Genomic DNA, 13,962 nt, shown 5'->3' with positions numbered 1-13,962 from the left:
TTAAAACCTTAAGCATTGCTCCCACCCTGCTCCCTGCCACACAATGGTTTGGATTTCCTTCAAAGGTGATCTGCAAAGCTAAAATGTAATAGAATTAATGCTTGAAATATGTGTTGAAAGCTCCCACTATCAAAGCTGAGAGTGGAGAGAGAGAGAGAGAGATCGAGCAGAAAAAATAAAATTAAACTGAAAGGTCAGAGAATACGGTTGGACTCTTTCTTTCCCCTCTGGGTCCCTTTCACTACTTTTTTCCCTGCCGCCCATACCCTTGTGACCTTCCATTAATTGACAGTCGATTCCTTCCCTCTTAGATCTCCTTCTCACTTGGTGTCTCATATTACTGGTGTGAGTTACATACAGTAGGAATTTACACATCATAGCTATATATTAGTTGTAGCACGAGGGAAGTGCTTTGTGGGAAAAAGGAAAAAGGTAATGCATGAGCTTAGGAACTGCCACACATGGAGGTCAATGGTCATTCTATTCCAGTGCCCGGTCTCTGATAAAGGCAAGTGTCAGACCATGTAAATTCCCTATAATGGATAATTAGGGAATAACATTTCCCATAAAATAAAGTTTCTTCCTGAACCCAGACAGAATCATGAAGATGTATGTCCATTTATAAAATTTTTCTTATCTAATTTTTGAACACTTTAATCTATTTACATGTCTGTTTTTTGAATGTTTAAGTATTATATTGTGGGTTTGGGGGTTTTTTCCCTTTTTTTTTTTAATTTCCTGTTATCGGTTTTAAATGTATTGCCTTTTAATTTCATTAGGGGACTTCAAGTGCTAACACAAACATATATCAAATGTCACTCTGGGACAAGGCTTAGAAGTACCAATTGTATGCCATCAACAATTGTGGCTTCTTGGAATAGCTAGTTCTAAGGCTCATAAGGAGGGTCTATTCTTAGCTCTACGGTAAATGAGATGCAGGAGTTAGTTCAAGAAGCAATTACAGTGGCGCTACTAAATAGTAGTGACACCAATATAATTAAGGTCAATATCTTTGAGGTAAGAATCATACTGAAAATTAGCACTGTGGCACTAAGCTTTTAGAAAAGGAAGTGTTTTTTTAAAAAATCAGGAAGCTAGTCAAAAAACACTCTAATTACAGAAATTAAAATCCTTAGTTCCAGCATGTTTGCTTTTTGACAACCATTGCATGTTCAGCAAGTGGTTTCACTACAGTGATGCCAAGGTAAGAACATAAGAACGGCCGTAGTAGGTCAGACAAAAGGTCCATCTAGCCCAGTATCCTGTCTACCGACAGTGGCCAATGCCAGGTGCCACAGAGGTAGTGCACCTAACAAGTAATGATCAGGTGATCTCTCTCCTGCCATCCATCTCTACCCTCTGACAAATAGAGTCTAGGGACACCATTCATTACCCATCCTGGCTAATAGCCATTAATGGACTTAACCACAATGAATTTATCCAGTTCTCTTTTAAACGCTGTTATAGTCCTAGCCTTCACAACCTCCTCAAGCAAGGAGTTCCACAAGTTGACTGTGCACTGTGTGAAGAACTTCCTTTTATTTGTTTTAAACCTGCTGCCCATTAATTTCATTTGGTGACCCCCTAGTTCTTGTATTATGGGAATAAGTAAATAACTTTTCCTTAGCTACTTTCTCCACAGCACTCATGATTTTATATACCTCTATCATATCCCCCCTTAGTCTCCTCTTTTCCAAGCTGAAAAGTCCTAGACTCTTTAATCTCTCCTCATATGGGACCCATTCCAAACCCCTAATCATTTTAGTTGCCCTTCCCTGAACCTTTTCTAGTGCCAGTATATCTTTTTTGAGGTCAGGAGACCACATCTGTACGCAGTATTCCAGATGTGGGCATACCATCGATTTCTATAAGGGCAATAACATATTCTCCTTCTTATTCTCTATCCCCTTTTTAACGATTCCTAATATCCTGTTTGCTTTTTTGACCGCCTCTGCACGCTGTGTGGACATCTTCAGAGAACTATCCACGATGACTCCGAGATCTTTTTCCTGATTCGTTGTAGCTAAATTAGCCCCCATCATATTGTATATATAGTTGGGGTTATTTTTTTCCAATGTGCATTACTTTAAATTTAGTTTTCTTGAGAGATTACAGCTGAATTAGAATATGATTAATCATATTTTTCTTGCAGTATGCATCACCTTGTGCTTATGTAATGCCAACGAACCCTGATTGTCGGTGGGCAGGATTGAACTGGGGACCTTTGGAGCCCAGTGCATGAGCTAAAAGCCCACTTTCTGTTAGCTAAGGCTGTAGAACAGACTCATTTTATCTCTTTCTGCTAAGTGGTCTCCGTGCCAGGAGGGGCGTGGGTTACATTTACATGCTTTGAAAGTTATATTCCATCACATGCCAATTGGCAAGTTTAGCTAGATTATTCTGTAGTTCCTCACGGTTTATTCTTGTCTAACCTAGATAATTTTCTCATCCATATGGAGCAAGAAGAGAAGAAAATAGAGTAGGAAGAGTAGATATGTCCCTGCAGGCATTGCCCTTTTTTTTTCTGCTGTGAGAACCACCTTATGGTTTAGATCCTGATCCAGCTCCCAATGTCCTGGGCACACCAGTTAAGTTGGACAATTGCAAGAAATGTGGTTTAATTAGGCCACAGCTTTATTAATTTAACTCATCTGGGATATATCCACCAAAAACGTGCACAGTGCAGGTCATCATTCCTTCTTAATTGTTTCCACCTGGTGGAGGCATGCTGTCAGCCCCCTTTTCTTCCGTGGCAAGTCCCCAACCCATTGCTGAGACCTCACCATCCTCCCCTGGTAGAACATGAGGGTTAAGAGGCTGAGAGAAAAGGGCTGTCTCCTCACTATACCAAACATTAGGACCCCCAACCCTGTTACCCAGATTCTTTAGTGGATGCCAGGCATTAACCAAAGCTGTGTTAAATGTTGTATGTATATTGAAGCTGATAGGATACTTGTGGAGTTTTCTACTTATATATTTAAAGAAACTGATGTCGCTCATCCTGCAGAGACATCCAGTATCCACAGAGACATTGGGGTTCACCAGCATGGAGCAACTTTCAAGACTTGGGCCTATGTCAATAAAATAAATTTCTTCAAAGTAAAACAAAAACTATTATATGGAAAGTCACCTCACATCTCACACACACAACTCCTTTAAAAATGGTAGCCTTATGGTATGTCTACACAGCATAAAAAAACTCCAAACCCAACCCTGCAGCAACGAGTCTTAGAGCCCAGTCAACTGATTCTGGCATACTGGGCTTGCACTATAGAACTAAATAATAGCAGTGAAGATATTCAGGGCTGGGTTGGAGCCCAGGCGCTGAGACTCAGGGGATGGAGAGGTGTCTCAGAAGCTGAACATCAGCCTAAGTGGGGAAGCATACATTGCTATTTTTAGCCCTGTAGCATACATCCCATGAGCCCAACTCAGTTGGCTGTGGCTCTGAGTTTCACTGTCATGAGTTGCTCTAGTTTTGGTTTTGATTTATTTTCAGTGTAGACGTGCATTTGAACTAGGTTGAGAAGATAAGGTATGTTAGCAGAACAGCTGGAGGAAAGTTGGAACTTAAAACTCTAGCTTGCTGCAATGAGGCCAACAGATTGTGGATCAGACCGACTACTATTCTGAGTCAATAGGCACCTCATTGTTTATGCAAGTTAAACTGGCTAAGGGATTATTAAATATATTTGAAGCTCATATGTTAATCTTAGCATACATCTTCTCCTGACTTTCAAAGATGGATGTACATGAATGCACCACAAATGGCCAGTTAAGCACACAGCTTACCATGTTTCCATGTAACTCAACAGACATGCACAATAGTTGTGTGGTAGTGATAGTTGTGTGACTGTAAAGTTGCAAACATCAAACTGTGGAAAAAGAGGCCAGATAAGTCATTGTTTCGTCACCTGAGGATTCTTTTACATCAGGGTAGTTCAAAACAGCCAAAAGGAGGGCTAAGGTTGTGGTCCAGGGTTTTGACAGCTGTTAGAGTATCAAAAAACATCTATTGAATAAAAAGAAATTAGCATTCTGTTCACAACTTACCTTTATTTAATTAGAAAACTGTCACAGCCCTGGACTCAGAAATCCTGTTCTTTTTTTATAGACCAGGTACAGCACAAGCAATGACAGTGCAAGATTCCCCAAAGTGCCCTACCAAAATATCTCAATCCTGAGCTAAAGGGGCTAATGCTAGGTTGAAAAGGTAGGTTAGTTTCCATGCTCACTTCACTCTTTGGCTCTGAGAGTTCCAACAAGATTGCTGCTTTGTTCCAGTCATGGTTGTAGATTTTGTATAATGGGCTTTGTCCATGGGAAACTAGACCGAGGAAGCCAACAACCACTGGATGGCTTCAGGCATTAGATTACTGGCCTGGGCTGCATTTGCATTGGTATTCTAGAGATGAAAGGCATAATCCATTAGCAACATCCTGAGTCAATCAGTCCCCTGCAAATTGTAACTTTTCCAAAGGAATGATTATAAAATAGCTTAAATTCTGAATGTGGCATCTTGAAGTAACGATTCTCTGCCACTTACACTGTATGTTCTCTAAAAGCAGCAAAGAGTCCTGTGGCACCTTATAGATTAACAGACGTATTAGAGCATGAGCTTTCGTGAGTGAATACCCACTACATGCATCCAGCGAAGTGGGAATTCACCCACAAAAGCTCATGCTCCAATACGTCTGTTAGTCTGTAAGGTGCCACAGGACTCTTTGCTGCTTTTACAGATCCAGACTAACATGATTTAGAATGAAAAACACTGGGAATTTTTTTTATGGGGGGCAGGGGAGAAATTTGAGACCTTAGTTTATTCTCTAAAGAACAAAATTACAAAAACCATAGTTACACAATATAAATCGGCAAAATCAAGGAAAGATTGATGATTCCTGGCAGTTAATTTAAAGTGGTATGTTAACTTGGCTTTGTTTTTAATACAATAATACTGTTTTGTGCCCAACAAAAAAAAATTTGCTTATAAAATTTTGAATGCTTGATGTTTTTTCCCCTATACTTGTGTTTACAATCAAATTTCCCCACTTTTCATTATGCAGGACAAGGATGGCAATAGGTGGAAATGTGTAAAAACAGGGTATGAAAATACACTCATAACCTTGAAACCACAATAAAAAGGGAACCTGAATGAAATATACCAACTTGTCCAAGTGTTTGTTTGGTATCCTGATTCTCCCAATCTTCTATCTCAGAAACTAGGAGGCCGGCCCCTTTTATCCCTTTTTTGAAGCAGGACCCAAGAGGAAAGAGGCTTAATTCCACCTGCTAGAGCTGCTGAGAGCCCTCCAAATCATAAGCCCAACCTTGATCAGATAGATGGAGTTTCCACGGCTACCTGTTCTCACTGACATGTTTATACTATACAAGCTGTATATTCTATACAGGAGACAACAGAATAATAGTCATTGCTTTTGCCTCTAAACAAAAGATGCTGAGAGGGCTTAATAATGACAATTCATATGACTAACTTTCCAGAGAGCACTACTAACTGTTAGCTATATACTGTACTCTTGTTTTCATGTCTCACCTTAAAACCAAAGGGCCAATTTTTGCCCTTATAACGGACTTATAAAGCCTCGCTACACAAGTTGGGCCTTAATATAATACAACTCATGTCAAATTTAAATAGAGCAATAAGTTGCATGCACTTGTATACTGTCTTGTTGATTACATCTAGCTGTTCTTCTCCCTCGCCAAACTCACCTACACTTCCCCTTACTTGACCTTAGTTATTAACTGTTTTACCTGTGACTTTAATCACTGGATAGCATGTACTTTATGAAGTAGGTAAACCTACTATCTGAATCAGGGAATATTTCTTGAACCCAAAAGCCTCACAACTACTACCCTGGGAGAAAATCCTATGCGGTAATGTCAATTAATTAAACTCAACTGTACTTAAGTGAGGAGCAACTTCAGGGCATATCAACAACAGCTGACCATTTAGACTCCAAAACCTGAGGTATCAGGAGCATCCAAGTATAGCTGCAGATGAAATCCTTCATTTGTTATTAAACAATCTCGAATCATCTTCATGCTCTGAAATCCATGTTTAGATTGATCACTGCTGCTATGATGTGCCTGCAGGTGTTTTGTTTTGTGTGTTTGGAACTGGCATGTAGAGAGAGAGAGAGAGAGGTGTGGGTTAACCATCTCTCAGTAAGGTCAGCCAGGAATAATGTCACTGCAAGTGAAATTCAAACTCTGTCTCTGGACCTACAGTTTTCTTTATTTGTTGGCTGCTGGAGCCTGGGTAGCCCCTTCTGAGGGGAGACTGCAGATGTTTCTTCATTGCTGAGTAGCACTGTTTATAATTCGTTTCTTAAAAGTGCCAATTTGTTGGTTTGTTCCTCCATTCCTCTTCCTTCAGCAATAGGCACTCTCATATCATCCACAAATTAAGGTGGAGATCTCTATACACACACATTTTGTTGGTATTAATAAATTGGCCAGATGAATTTATAGTTGTCCAGTCAATGTATGACACATGGCAGACTTGAATTTGAATCATTGTGAGCTGCTATAGTGTGTTAACTGGAGAACAAAAAGATAAAGCAATCTATGGCTTGCTCTCAAAATATTCCTAATTGATTTGACCCTGTAGGTAGACATGCTGGTGGTGAATAGATTTAAAGATGTGATTGTCAGGTTTTTCTAATAATGCTGATTGTTAGGTTTAGTTGTTTATATAGTTGAATATCTATAGAAAAATGCACAATAGCATAGGTGTAAAATAAGTAGCATGTAGCAAGGTCTAGGATGTTTTTTCTGAAATCTGCCTGGAAATGAAACTAACCACCTTCCCTAATCTAACTTCCTCATTTATTTTCTCAGAAACCACCACCTTCACAGATTTAAGAGATTTAAAGATATTTAAATGTTCTTTGGGGCCAGTGTGGAGAATATGGAAACCTATTTAAAATCCTTTTAGCAGATATTTGCCCTTTGCCCTGTCTGGATAAGGCAGCAGTGTGAACATCAATGCCTTATTTTTAATCAGGCTTGAAAAGTCATGCTGACTGGAACAAAGCCACTGACCTCCTGTACCTCTATTAATCCTTGAAAATAACCCTAACCCTCTCCTCTCTCACCTTCTCAAATACACAGATTTTGTGTTGTTTTGAAACATGACTTAGTAGTATGGGGGACTTAGGCACCTTTCACCTGATGAACTCATAGTGCTTTATGAACATTAAGTAAGTTTCACAACATCTCTTTGGAGTAGTAAGTATACCCATTTCACAGATACCGCGAGTGAGGCACAGGGAGCTTATGTGACTTATGTCTCAATTACAAACAGATTTGGAAATGGAACCCAGGGATCTTGAGTCCCAATCCTGTACTCTGACCATCATACACATGCTGCACATGTAGCTATAAGCACTACTGGAATGTGTTTTGCTTCAAGGTTTGTTAAAGGACCAACAAAGCACTTGGATGAGTTGCCCTGCTGAAATGCAGTGCAGAAGGTATCTCTTGTATAGCTCAGTAATGTGGTCTGAAATGGCAATATCCACTCCTACCCTCATGGATTTATTTGCGACTTTGTCTTGTAACCCTTTGGTTTGTGTGTATAACCAGAGGATTACACAAGACACAGGCAGTTTAGTCTTTGTCTAAATCCCTTTTCACAACTGAGACATAAGCTCAATGACCCCTCCAGAGTCAGCTTTGAGGTCTCTCTATTTTAACATATGTAAACTGTAATCTTATGGATTTCAAAAATCTGATATTCAGAGTATACTAACGTAAACAAGTTACTCCTTCCCAAATTTCTGAGGATCTAGGGTCACTTCTCCCTTGCTTTGTCTTGATCTTTTGCTTTTCATATCTGAATCCTGCCACCTTCTCCTTCAAAATACAATAAGAAGAACATCAACATACCTCTGACTGAAGAAGTTGGGATGATTACCTTGGATTTGTTTCACCTGTGCTACCAGAATAACTAGCTAGATTCCTGAGGCTTCCTGCTTTAAGGCCCAACTGTGCTGCAGGTTGCATCTTCTGCATTTGCACAGACAGGTGTTAGAAAGGTGGCACATTAACAAACAATCTACCAAGCTTCTGGTCTTTCACATTTTACAAGCAGCTTAATTTCTCCTTCCCTCAAATTGGTTGCCATGGGAGGTGATCAATCTTGCTGGGGACTTGCATTTTGCTGTAACTGACTGGAAAAAGGAATGCCATTAGCCAGAGTTAAACATGGATATATGGCTGAATTGGCTATACTGGTGGTTCCCAGCAAGATTAGCAATGATCAGAGGAAAAGCCTCACTAACTCCCTTTGATCCCATGGATTGTTAATGAAAGCCTTCATGTCTTCTGTAAATGTTAGTACCATTTATCAAACTCAAACACGTATTTGTTGGAATTTCATTCTGGCCTGGCTCCCTGTTTGATGAGAGGGTTTCATGTAGAGGGATTATAGCTCGTTACCTCAAATTTAAACATATTACTTGAGATGACTGTTTTCCATTCTCTTGTGATGTTCATCTGCTAGTCAGCTTGATAATGTTTTTTGCAGATCAGTCCTTTTGCTACTAGGGTTCCCTTGTTTCATGTTATAATTGAGTCTGATATCTCTGTGTCATTTGTTGGAGCCTCTTTGCCTAGGTGTTTGTCAGAACAGAGCCTCTTCTTTCTTTGAGCTTCTGATTTTTCTGTGTTTTGCAAAACACAGAATGGTCTTTAAGTAGCTTATTCAAAAATGGCCAATGACTCAAATGGTGCCTGAAGATTCCCATGCCATGCTGTAGTGCCCGTCAGTCTGCATATGCTTTTGATTAGCTGGCTGGCATGTGCACTAACAACTGAGCCAATTTGTTGTCCACAACATTTTTTTTTCCACAAACTGACCACTTTTTCATAGAAGCAAGTGAAAATGTAAGTTCTCATATTTTGATGTAATAATTGTATGAAGAATATTTTGAATTTTGAACATGGCATTTTAATTACAAATAAAACTGGATGAGATTTCAATAAAATTATTATAAAACCATTGCTAGAAATAACTTTATCCTTTTGAATTGAAATTCATAGGGTTTTTGTTTGTTTGTTTTTTTCCCATCTGGGACCATTTTTTAAAATTTGGAACTAAGGGAGAGAAGCTCTAATTATGGGGAGGGACAAATTTCATTGAAATCACAGCCATTGTGCTAAACCTTGGTGTGTAGCCTTCTGTATCCTTCACGAGCAATTCTTGCTTGCACTTCAGCTCTACATACACTACTTTGTCATCTATGCTAGCAGTATCTATGTTCAGAAATGGATGTCAAACACGGTTATGTCAGAATCATGATTGATAACTATTTTTTAGCATGACTACCGGTTTTACTATCATCTAGAATAGAAAAGAATTGTTTTAACACCACCTTTCTATGGACTGTTCCTCTTAGATTGTCTATTGTATTGTGTCATAGTGAAAGACTGTTTAGACTGTTTAGAACTGCTTTAGAGTTCAGCTCTGTTTTGAAAATGGTTTCAAATACAATAAAAATGCAATGTGAGGAAAGGAGTTGAGGTCTAGCTTTGCTGGGCCCTGAAGACAGTACATTCTTTCTTGGCTTTAAAGTGGACAAGGCTTTCGTTAAAAACCGTGTGTGTGATTAAATATCAAACCACAACCCTTGCTGAGGAAATATAACAGAATATGTATAGGAAAACATCAGAGCTAAATAATCTATATATTGCCAATAGCAACTGTGTATTGTGCCAGGTTTTGGATGCAGAAAGAAAATTCTACATCAATAGATAATAAAATACTTGGGGGGTTTGTTGTCTTTGGCAGCTTTTTGGAAACTGCAGCCTATTTCTGTGTGAAACCAAAAATGGGAGAGAAGGAAGTGTCACCTCATGCTTTCTTCAGTGTTTGGCATGAATTCAGTTCTGACTTCAAAGACCTCTGGAAGAAGGAAAACAAACTTATTTTGCAAGAAAAGTAGGTGTCTTCATTTTTACAATGACTGTTAATATTCTTTCTAAAAGAGCAGTATTATGAGCAGTATTTCAGGGGAAAAATAATCAACATGGGCATAAAAATACATCTAATGTCTTTCAAATAGCTTCTGATACAAACTTTTAAGGATTTTTTTTTTTTATAAATACGTCCTAACAGTCTTGGTCTACTAATGACTAAAAATTTTAGATTGCGCTAAGTTTTTTCTGTCTTTTTCCACATGACCATAAATGATGCATTAGAGCATGTAATTGATACATCACTATTGATCTAGACAATGAAATGTTGTTCACTTAAGTCCTGAAAGTCATTGAGAGGTTTTTCCTTCATATGTTAGAGTGAGTCATAGACAGGGCCCAGTATCCAGAGATGATATCTTAAAATATTTGACCTATTTTGGCAGAGGGAGACAAAAATCTAGCAAAGTCATCCCACAAAGAGAACCAAAACAAACAAAATACCTAAACTCTACTTTTTTGAGCTTTCTTGCAGCTTGATAGAAATAAGGCATGATCACTTTAAAAAAAGTGGCATAACTGCCCATGTCTTGTGTAACCCTCTGGTCTGTGTGTATAACAGGTGCCCCTTTGTGCCGATCCACAGATGATGTAGGTCTGTTACAGCTCTCAGTTAGGAAATCTTGGCTCTTTAGCTCATGCGAGTATGTTGGCTAAGATGGTGGCTGTCACATAAGCGGGAGCTTGTCCAGTCATTCTAACACCCACTTAGCTCCTCTAACATAAGATGTAATCCACTTCTATGAAGTCTATTGTATGCTGTATATATTTATCATTTTTGGTAACTCGGTGAACATAAGAAAGTTGCTATAATTTAATAAATGTCAAAATAAAACGAAATTTTACAAATGTAGGCCCTAAAACAGCAAATGTTTATAGACCTGCATAACTTTACACATACAAGTAATCCCAATGATTTCCAAGAGAATTTAATGAAATTACTCACATTAGTAAAATTTGTCATGTAAGCTCATATTTGGGCTGAACATGCACAATTCTCACTGAAATTAGATTACTGAGTGGCTAATGTCAATGGAAACTGTAGGGATCAAGCACCTAGAAAATCAGGTAGCTAAGTCAAATTATTGGTTTTTAAGTAAAAGGGAAAATATTTTAGAGTGAATGCCCTTTCCACAATTAAGAAAACAAAGACCAGATTCTGATTCTATTGCAAGTTTATGGAGCAAATATTAACACAGTGCAGGCACTTACTGGATGGAGGTGCACTTCATTGTATTGCCTGTCTGAAATGATTTCATATACTTAAATCTCTCTCCTTAGTATTTAACTTCAGCCCAAGTTCATTCTGTCTCCAGTTTCCCATGCTGGAATATAGTTGCCAAAAGTTTATCTTGTGTTTCCAAGTATTTTTTATAAAATTCTTTTTAAAAACATTTTTTCTTTTTCAGGTTATTGGGTTATTTTCCTTAAAACAGTGAGAACTCTTCTCACTATACATATTGTTTCCTTTAGTATGAAAAAAACAACAACAAAAAATGGGGAAGATACATTTTAACTCTATGGAAATGGAAAATGTTGAAAACACTTTTTAGATTCTCTGCTAGTCATACAAATGTTTGTTTGCTTTGTTTCTCCACATATTTTGAGGTTCAGGAGAAATTGTAATGAAAACAGGACCATTAAGTGTTCACTTGCTTGTGTTTCTTATTACCCTACCCTAAATCATTATCCTTGATATTTGCCATCATATATAGTTGGTGTGGAGATGATGATGATCTGAAAAAAAGAGCTCCATGACTTCCCAGGGGGGAAATTAATCCAAGGCAGACAAACACCTAAGAAAGAAAGACCCACTTCTATGAATATTTTTCCATTATGATTTGAGGAATGTGGAATACAGAAAATAGAACATCATGCTGAACTAACTCAGAGGTTTTTTTTTGTAATGTTCTGTCAGCATGGATTGAGAATTTTGGAGGTCCTGGCTTGCTTTTTCCATCCCCAGGGTACCAAGGTTAATCATAATTAATACTACTTAATTATAGTGATTTGCATCTAACTATATAACTGTTAACTAATCACACCCCAGCAGGACATGCTATAGAGACAACAGGCAAAATCTTAGAGGAAAAGAAATAATTTACAGAGCTGGTCAGAAATGTGAGCCTTTTCTGTTGAAAAATATCATTTTCAGCAAAACATGAGAAACCTGAAATATTTCAACAGAAAATCAAAATATATAGATTCTGAAATGTCATTTGCAGTTCCTCATGAGAGTTGTAGGTCAGGTGTCTCGTGCTCCCATTCTCCTCCGTAAGGTGGACTCCCTACTCAGATTACCATTGTCTTACATCTTGGTGACAGAATGGTTTTCTTGACCTGTTGTTGTAGCCATGTCCAGCTCTTCCTCTTCAGGAATGTTGTGAATTGAAGGCCTCTTTGTACTGGAAGAGTAAAATGGAGAATAACCTGGGCAAGGCCTTAGAGTGGTTGAGAGTTCAACACTCCATAGAATTCCCTATTCCCTCTAAATTGCAGTAAGATTAAAATGTAGCAACATATCTACAGTTGGTGTAATCTGACATCAGGGCTGTTCGATTTGAGGATCTGTTCTTCTGTTTCCACAATGTGTCCCCAGGACTCTACATCTCTATGGTTCCATGACTTAAATTATTACCAAATGAATACTTTCCTGAGAGTGCATACTTTAGCTTTTAACTCAATGTGGAAACACTCTAAATCTGAAATACATTGATTTGCTTTGTGAAGATATATGCCACTCATATGCCACTGATGTTATTTATACTTGAAAGATTGTTGCCTAGATTGCGTGCTAGGCATCTTGTGCTAATATTTTAATGGTGACATCCTGCCCCCCTTGAAGTCAATGACAAAACTTTCATTAACTTCAGTAGGGCCAGAATTTCATGCACTGTGTTTTAAAATCACAGTGGTTGCTTCTGTATATCTATGTTTGGTGAATCAAGTTATTTATTTTCTGTAACTAAAATCAAAGAGCAAGGTATTGTCTGTAAACATTTATGTGACAGGTCTGATAAGGTCCCCCTCTTTTTTTTCTTTGACTGTTGCAATATAATTCTGTTGTTGGGGAAATAATTGCCAGGCTGCTGGAAAAAGGAAAGCAGTTTGATGGTAATCATATTTGTAAGAACTGTACCTCGTTCTTTTGTTTGAGCCCCAAAAGATTTTCTTTGTTTAACAAGATCACACTGTGAGCAGCATTTCTGGCCTAATTTTAAGGTTCTTGGTCTTCAGTAGGGAAAACAAGGGGGAGTGATAGCTTCTTATAGTAGAAATTCCTTATCCAATCTCTGTAAATGTGAGTCAAATTGTTAATGTAATAACTTACCCAAAGACCTTTCATAAATGGGATTTTTTCTAAGGTGCACTCTTATGCTACAGATGTGCCAAAAATGTGTGTGTTTAAAGAAAGCAGTCAGTAATTCTTTATTTTAAATACTTTCCAGTCTGGATTGCAGCTTGTATATTGGTTTGCCAGGCATTTATATGAAAAAGATAAACACAGCAGTGTCTAGTTTTGATATTTCTCAGCTACCAGATGAGAAAAAACAAAGAAAAATGGCGCAAGATTAAGAACAAATTCATTTTTCTGAAGTTTTCAACTGCTTCTACTCAGTTGTGTCAGATGAAATAAAGCAGAAATGGAAAATACCAGTCACAGAGAAAATTCTACAAGACACTGCTGAATACAGTAGCAATAAAAAGAAAAATGCACCTGAAATTTACACTTAAAGCATATTTCTGTCATTAGTACTACTGGGATTTTCTTAATAGCACTGTGTTTGGTAGCAACGCTTAAGTCAAGGGTAAGATGGGCATTCCATTATAAATCACTCTGAGTTGTTTATAATATTCTCAGAAATGTTCCCTTTAGGCTGAAATTTCTTATGTTGGGTCTCAGCCTAAGGGTGACTTTTTAAAAAAAAAAAAAAAAAGTCTAAACAAGACTCTTTTAGCCATTTT

The 13,962-nt window shown here is 38.0% G+C and overlaps 1 protein-coding gene across 2 annotated transcripts in view; it reads left to right on the top strand.

Annotated features, from left to right (window-relative positions):
* The window catches only part of FMN2 (formin 2), a 234,538-nt gene that overhangs the window by 195,314 nt on the left and 25,262 nt on the right, over nucleotides 1-13,962 (top strand). For both annotated transcript variants that reach the window (XM_050950369.1, XM_050950370.1), the window contains one exon: nucleotides 9,812-9,961. In XM_050950369.1, coding sequence (XP_050806326.1) covers nucleotides 9,812-9,961 — 150 coding nt within the window. The remainder of the gene's footprint in view (nucleotides 1-9,811; nucleotides 9,962-13,962) is intronic.

This window comes from Gopherus flavomarginatus, chromosome 4 (assembly GCF_025201925.1).
Source record: "Gopherus flavomarginatus isolate rGopFla2 chromosome 4, rGopFla2.mat.asm, whole genome shotgun sequence".
Classification (NCBI taxonomy): domain Eukaryota; kingdom Metazoa; phylum Chordata; order Testudines; family Testudinidae; genus Gopherus; species Gopherus flavomarginatus.
This window is presented reverse-complemented; position numbering and strand designations above follow the sequence as displayed.